Source organism: Hemibagrus wyckioides, linkage group LG22, assembly GCF_019097595.1.
Source record: "Hemibagrus wyckioides isolate EC202008001 linkage group LG22, SWU_Hwy_1.0, whole genome shotgun sequence".
Taxonomy (NCBI): Eukaryota; Metazoa; Chordata; class Actinopteri; order Siluriformes; family Bagridae; genus Hemibagrus; species Hemibagrus wyckioides.
This window is the reverse complement of record NC_080731.1, coordinates 1,155,741-1,164,187: the sequence shown is the minus strand read 5'-3', so window position 1 is coordinate 1,164,187 and position 8,447 is coordinate 1,155,741. Positions and strand designations below refer to the sequence as shown.

Sequence of the window (8,447 nt, the reverse complement as noted above, 5' to 3'; positions counted from 1 at the left end):
ATTACTGTGTGAGGAACAGCAGCTTCATTACTGTGTGAGGAACAGCAGCTTCATTACTGTGTGAGGAACAGCAGCTTCATTACTGTGTGAGGAACAGCAGCTTCATTACTGTGTGAGGAACAGCACCTTCATTACTGTGTGAGGAACAGCAGCTTCTTTACTGGATCTGGTCCTACATTGTGAAGAAAAGGCTCAGATTGTCTGAATAGGTTTTTAATATTCCACAGATTTCACCTTAGCTAATTTTGTTAGATGGAGAACTGGTTATTTATTATTCATCTATCATTCTCACATCAGTAGTAAAAGTGACCTGGTCCTCTGAAGGAACTCATCCTCAGCTCTCTGGATCCGAGTCAGCTCCTGACTGGACAGTGTGGGCGTGGCCTGCTTATTGGGACATCAATCCATAAGAAAGAATCAGAGACGTGTGTGTGAAAACAACCGCAGGTTTTAATACATTGGTCATCATTTTACAAGCCCAAGATCATTTTTTTTGGAACTTCGTACAAGTTCTAAATCTATTTACAATGTTATAAAAAATCTTTTTTTCCGAGCTTAAATATTTGTTGTAAATATCCCTTTACAAGTTTAAATTCTATTAACAACCTCAAAATATTTTACAAGTTCGACTTCCTTTCTGGTAATGATCACAGTCTTTAAATCTGTTCACAAGGAGGAAACAATTTTGTAAAAAATAAAACCTTAAACTGGTTAGCGTTTGATGTGGTGAATTCCTCTGGGTTCGGTCCAATCTACTGCGGTGTGAAATGTGGGAAATGAAGGTTGTATGAAGCTTCATGAGCCTGCTGTTTGTTATTGTTGGGTCTTTTCTCAGAGTAAAAGAGTGCAGCTGATCAGCTGTGTAAGTGTTTTGTCACAGATCAGCACTTCAAGGTGAGTAAACAAGTGTACAGTGTGTAAGGTATTAAATAATTATAACTCTAAACACACCAATACACTGCTGTTTCCTTTCCTTCTCCTTTCATTAATCACTCATCATCACCTCACAGCACACTGATCATTCCATCTCCATCCATACTGTGAGTGTAGACCATGCATCATGTGCACCTTATCTCACACACACACACACGCACACACACAGGCACGCACACACGCGCACGCACGCGCACGCACACACGCACACACACACACACACTTATTGCAGTTGTGTGATAACAGGAATAAAAAAGGGTGGAGCAACTCATGACGGCATGAACACACTAAGCAGGATACAAAGTAAAGAAATCATTTATTTATATAAGGGGAATAAAAAACTACTTGTAGTGCCTCCTGTCACAAGCGTCTCTACATGTGGCTGACAGGGTGGAGGAGGAGGATGAGGATGAGGAGGAGGAGGAGGAGGAGGATGAAGAGGAGGAGGAGAAGGATAAAAAAGGAGGATGAGGAAGAGGATGAGGAGGCTGAGGAAGAAGATGAGGAGGATGAGAAGAAGGAGGAGTATGAGGAGGAGAAGGATGAGGAGGAATAGGAGGAGGATGAGGATGAAAGGGAGGAGGAGGAGGATGAGCAGGAGGGTGGTGTAGACATGCTTGTCTTATGCCTGCATATATTTAATGGAGTTTAGAATATTTATGACTTTAAGATATATTTTCTGCTGATGCTGTGGATTTAGGAGACTTTAAAACCTCAGCATTGGGTTCTTGTCACCTCACAGGGATGCTGTGATGTCACTACAGTCTTGCAGTAGAACAATAAGGGTAAAGTGGTGAGTGAGTGATACATGTGACCCTCAGTCCCAGTGCTGCAGAGCAAAAATAAAAAAGCAAATAGAACACATCTCAGCTGATCAAACGCATTAGGGGATAAGATATAAATAGATATGAATGAATGAATGAATGAATGAATGAGAAGGGCATGTGACAAGAGTATAACTGTCCTCTAACCCAATAATAAACACAAGCCAATGTAGGAAACATTTCTGCTGGTTAATGTGTGATTGAAATGATTCTTGAACCGGACACTTAAAGGGTCTAAATGAACACTGATTCATTAAGCATAGTGTTAGCAGGGAGTGAAATGAATGGCAGCGTTGATGCCAGTGTTACACTTCAGCTTTCTTCCTGTTCCTCAACAGATTTAAGAGAACGGAGGTGTAAACTCAAACCTCAGCACTTTTCACATATGTGGGATCAGCTGGTGATAATAATGAAGGTGTTTGTTATTACAGTGATAGACATTAATGCAGTGTGTGTGTGTGTGTGTGTGTGTGTGTGTGTGTGTGTATTAATATAGAGAGTTCTTCATATCTGGAAATGAGCACCTGTGTAAAAGGCGCTCAGTGTTATTGTTACCCTGCGTTCATGCTAGCTCACACTCATTACACATTACTGTCACATGTGGGTTAGGGTTAATCCTTTATAATAATTCTTTTGGTTTGTTTTTCCACCATTTCCTCTATGTTAAATTCCACCCACTTCTCCTCCATCGCACAAGGAACTATGGATAGTATTACATATCATATATGGAGGAGAGAGAGAGAGAGAGAGCGCGAGGGTTAATTCTCTACTAAACCTACCATCAGCAGGTAGACTGTGGGTGACGTAGGAAAGCAAAGCAAAGTGAAAAGAGAGCAAAATGTCCATGAAAGAGTTTCAGTAATAAAATGATTACAAAAAGCCAATGTTTAAGCTCAGGTGTTAAAGTAATGTACACTATATTGCCAAAGGTTTTGGGACATCTACCTTTACATGCACATGAATGTAATATGGAGTTGTCCCGCCCTTTACAGCTATAACAGCTTCAACTCTTCTGGGAAGGCTTTCCACAAGGTTTAGGAGTGTGTTTATGGGAATTTTTGACCGTTCCTCTAGAAGCACATTTGTGAGGTCAGGCACTGATGTTGGACGAGAAGGTCGTCCATGCTATGATTTGGGACACACTAATTCTGATCTCTGACACTAATTAGGATGAATAGCAGGTGAATTGGGATAAGCTTTAATTAAATTTAATTTTATTCAATTTTATTTGTATAGTGCTTTTAACAATGACAACAAGAGGTAATAACTGGACACCTTGGGCTGGAGGATTGATCAGAGGAATTGACCAGAGCCAATCATGTGGATGTTCATATGCTTGTGACTATACACCGCCATCAGCAGTGAGAGGTGAAGTGAATGAGACTGAGTATCTCCTCATCATGGCCCCTGTTAGTGGGTGGGATATATTAGGCTGCAGGTGAACCTTTTGTCCTCAAAGTTGATGTTAGAAGCAGGAAAAATGGACAAGTGTAAGGATTTGAGTGAGTTTGACCTAAAGGGCCAAATTGTGATGGCTAGACCACTGGATCAGAGCATCTCCAAAACTGCAGCTCTTGTGGGGTGTTCCCGGTCTGCAGTGGTCAGTATCTATCAAAAGTATCCTTTAAGTCCTGTAAGTCCTTTAGGTCCTGTAAGTTGCGAGGTGTGGCCCTTGGAGGCCCTACATCATCACAACCTATCGGACCTAAAGGATCTGCTGCTAACATCTTGGTGCCAGATCCCACAGCACACCTTCAGGGATCTAGTGGAGTCCATGCTTCGACGGGTCAGGGCTGTTTTGGCAGCAAAAGGGGGACCAACACAATATTAGGCAGGTGGTCATAATGTTATGGCTGATTGGTCTATATGTAAATTAAGATCATGCCTGTCACAGAATTGTGTCACACGATTCTTTGTGTCACACACACACACACACCCACACACACACACACACATGACATGGACTTGCTGCTTTGTTGCTTGCTAGTGTGAAGGCAGGGTTACACTGTGTCAGTGAGAATTAGTGCTGGCGTGATTTTGTGTTCAGTGTGTGTGTGTGTGTGTGTGTGTGTGTTAGCTGGATAGCGTGTGTCAGCTGGTGTTTGTAATAAACTGTGATGTGACGTGATCCCTCACTGAACAGCTGATAACATGATGAAACGAGACTGAAGCGCTGACCCGAGGGCAGACGAGGAGGAGTTGAGACAGGTTGAGATCAGAACTGGTTTAAAGGAGTTTTGTGTATTTGTGAGTTTAAAATGTTGTGTGTTTGAGTGTGTACGTCTGTAACAGTAGCTCATTTATCATTAAATCCAGCAGCAGTCTGTTTGGAAACACTGGATGTTCAAACAAGGTGTGTTCCTCTGGAGCATCCTGTTCAACCCTTAACTCCTAAATACGATTGTTTTTATGTCTTTACCGCCTTGTCTCGACGGCCTGCTGATGAAATAGTGTCTCAGCCTGAGGCGGAGTCACACACACACACACACACACACCCAGCCGAGCGCTGACCGAGGCGTCAGTCCGTCAGGCAGACAGAGAGGAGGCAGTGTGATTTTCAGCTCCCTCAGTGTCTGGGGTGTTTAATCCAGTTCCGAATCATCCACTTCTGTCCAGAGCAGCGCTGCATCACCAGCCGCAGCCCAAAACTGGCTTCCTTAGACATCTCCACTTCCAGACAGCGGCCAGTGTCTCTGTTTATGACCGGACCGTTCTGAAAAATAGAAACATTCCAAAACATTCAGCTCTGTTCTATTTCACCTTTTTCTAGCTTTCTATCGATTGGTCTGTCTTTTTGACTTTCTGCCTGGGTTTCTGTCTGTCTGTATGTGTTTTATGTTTGTCTGCATTTCTATCTGTTTGTCTGGAATTTTAGCTTTGTCTCTGCATCTGTCTGTCTGTCTGTTTCTGTCTGTCTGCCTGCATCTGTCTGTCTGCATCTGTCTGTATCTATCTGTGTTCTGTCTGTCTGTATCTGTCTGTCTGCCTGTATCTGTCTGTCTGTATCTCTGTCTTTCTGTCTGCCTGTATCTGTCTGTCTATATCTGTCTGTCTGCCTGTATCTGTCTGTCTGTATCTCTGTCTGTCTGCCTGTATCTGTTTATCTGTATCTCTGTCTGTCTGCCTGCATCTGTCTGTGTGCACCTCTGTCTGTTAGTGTTTCTGTCTCAGTTTTATTTTCTAGACTGGACAATATAAAAATATACTGCAAACATCCTATTATATTAATATGACTGTCCACTGCTTTTAATACAGTCGACATGGTCAGCTGCTCTGTACTGATACAGTCCCAGTGAAAGAGGCGTGGCCTGTCACTGTACCTGTGTGAAGTCCCAAAGTCTCTGTGAGGATCGTGACACTGCGTCACATTTCTTTAAGCTTGGTGTTCGACCTCGTCCATCATCCAGCAGACATTTGGTGTCTGGTAGAAACGTGGTGGAGCCCAGGGGTCCTAACTGCAGCAGGCCCTCTGTAGAGTACCGAGCTAACTGAAAGAGGAAATCAGAGAAAAACAAATGTATGAACTTCCTGCTGCTTAGAAAAAGTAAAAAAAAACAACATGAGGCATTTCTATAACAAACAAAAAAACCCAATAATATTAATAATAATAAAAACAAACAAAACCCCCAGCGTTCCAGTGTGAAGCTCACGCAGCCGCGCCGCTCCGAGCTCTTCAGATTCATTACTGAATTAAACGAACTTTTATTTATCCCTGAGGAGGTAATTAGTGACTGCACATACTGATTCTCATCATCAAAACAGCAGAAAAGACACAGCATCCATCACATTAATGACCGTCTAGTGGACGCTCTTAACCCCAGAATTTACTGAAAGGACAATCTGAAAGTCTTCACAGTGCAAAGTAACGGGACCGGACTTTTCACGACAATCGTGTGTCTAGTCACATCAGAGTTTAGGGGCAAAAAAACCTGGATTATCTGCATTTCCTCAGTAGTGGATCATTATAAAAAACCCCACTGCAGCATGGTGTGGGGTAAATGTTGCCATGGTGACAGGGACATTTAATTAAATAACATTACAATTACATTTACTTTGTTAAATAAGCAGCATTACCTGTGGATGCAGGGCTGCCTAGATAACACTAAGTTATTTATCCAGCCCTGTTAGCATAGTTTACCCCTCTACCGCTGATCTATTTACCCCTCTACCACTGATCTATTTACCCCTCTACCGCTGATCTATTTACCCCTCTACCGCTGATCTATTTACCCCTCTACCACTGATCTATTTACCCCTCTACCGCTGATCTATTTACCCCTCTACCACTGATCTATTTACCCCTCTACCGCTGATCTATTTACCCCTCTACCACTGATCTATTTACCCCTCTACCGCTGATCTATTTACCCCTCTACCGCTGATCTATTTACCCCTCTACCACTGATCTATTTACCCCTCTACCACTGATCTATTTACCCCTCTACCACTAATATATTTACCCCTCTACCACTGATCTATTTACCCCTCTACCACTAATATATTTACCCCTCTACCACTGATCTATTTACCCCTCTACCACTGATCTATTTACCCCTCTACCACTAATATATTTACCCCTCTACCACTGATCTATTTACCCATCTACCGCTGATCTATTTACCCCTCTACCGCTGATCTATGTACCCCTCTACCGCTGATCTATTTACCCCTCTACCACTAATATATTTACCCCTCTACCACTGATCTATTTACCCCTCTACCACTGATCTTTTTACCCCTCTACCGCTGATCTATTTACCCCTCTACCACTGATCTATTTACCCCTCTACCACTAATATATTTACCCCTCTACCACTGATCTATTTACCCCTCTACCACTGATCTTTTTACTCCTCTACCGCTGATCTATTTACCCCTCTACCACTGATCTATTTACCCCTCTACCACTGATCTATTTACCCCTCTACCACTAATATATTTACCCCTCTACCACTGATCTATTTACCCCTCTACCACTGATCTTTTTACCCCTCTACCACTGATCTATTTACCCCTCTACCACTGATCTATTTACCCCTCTACCACTAATATATTTACCCCTCTACCACTGATCTATTTACCCCTCTACCACTGATCTTTTTACCCCTCTACCGCTGATCTATTTACCCCTCTACCACTGATCTATTTACCCCTCTACCACTGATCTATTTACCCCTCTACCACTGATCTATTTACCCCTCTACCACTAATCTATTTACCCCTCTACCACTGATCTATTTACCCCTCTACCACTGATCTTTTTACCCCTCTACCGCTGATCTATTTACCCCTCTACCACTAATCTATTTACCCCTCTACTGCTAATCTATTTACCCCTCTACCGCTGATCTATTTACCCCTCTACCGCTGATCTATTTACCCCTCTACCGCTAATCTATTTACCCCTCTACCGCTAATCTATTTACCCCTCTACCACTAATCTATTTACCCCTCTACCGCTAATCTATTTACCCCTCTACCACTAATCTATTTACCCCTCTACTGCTAATCTATTTACCCCTCTACCGCTGATCTATTTACCCCTCTACCGCTGATCTATTTACCCCTCTACCGCTAATCTATTTACCCCTCTACCGCTAATCTATTTACCCCTCTACCACTAATCTATTTACCCCTCTACCGCTGATCTATTTACCCCTCTACTATTTATCTATTTACCCCTCTACCACTAATCTATTTACCCCTCTACTATTTATCTATTTACCCCTCTATCACTAATCTATTTACCCCTCTGCTTCTAATCTATTTACCCCTCTACCGCTGATCTATTTACCCCTCTACCACTAATCTATTTACCCCTCTACTATTTATCTATTTACCCCTCTACTATTTATCTATTTACCCCTCTACCACTAATCTATTTACCCCTCTACTATTTATCTATTTACCCCTCTATCACTAATCTATTTACCCCTCTGCTTCTAATCTATTTACCCCTCTACCACTAATCTATTTACCCCTCTACTATTTATCTATTTACCCCTCTACCACTAATCTATTTACCCCTCTACTATTTATCTATTTACCCCTCTATCACTAATCTATTTACCCCTCTGCTTCTAATCTATTTACCCCTCTACCACTAATCTATTTACCCCTCTATCACTAATCTATTTACCCCTCTGCTTCTAATCTATTTACCCCTCTACCACTAATCTATTTACCCCTCTACTATTTATCTATTTACCCCTCTACCACTAATCTATTTACCCCTCTACTATTTATCTATTTACCCCTCTATCACTAATCTATTTACCCCTCTGCTTCTAATCTATTTACCCCTCTACCACTAATCTATTTACCCCTCTACCGCTGATCTATTTACCCCTCTACCACTAATCTATTTACCCCCTACCGCTGATCTATTTACCCCTCTACCACTAATCTATTTACCCCTCTACTATTTATCTATTTACCCCTCTACTATTTATCTATTTACCCCTCTACCACTAATCTATTTACCCCTCTACCGCTGATCTATTTACCCCTCTACCACTAATCTATTTACCCCCTACCGCTGATCTATTTACCCCTCTACCACTAATCTATTTACCCCTCTACTATTTATCTATTTACCCCTCTACCACTAATCTATTTACCCCTCTGCTTCTAATCTATTTACCCCTCTACCACTAATCTATTTACCCCTCTACCACTAATCTATTTACC

General features: G+C 42.0%; 1 protein-coding gene across 2 annotated transcripts in view; it reads right to left on the bottom strand.

Moving 5' to 3' along the window:
* Positions 1-448: 448 nt before the first annotated feature.
* galnt9 (polypeptide N-acetylgalactosaminyltransferase 9) overlaps positions 449-8,447 on the bottom strand; it is an 89,082-nt gene continuing 81,083 nt past the window's right edge. For both annotated transcript variants that reach the window (XM_058375486.1, XM_058375487.1), the window contains 2 exons: positions 5,078-5,245; positions 449-4,470 (listed from right to left, as the gene is read on the bottom strand). In XM_058375486.1, the coding sequence (XP_058231469.1) occupies positions 4,324-4,470; positions 5,078-5,245 (315 nt within the window). In that variant the 3' untranslated portion in view covers positions 449-4,323. The remainder of the gene's footprint in view (positions 4,471-5,077; positions 5,246-8,447) is intronic.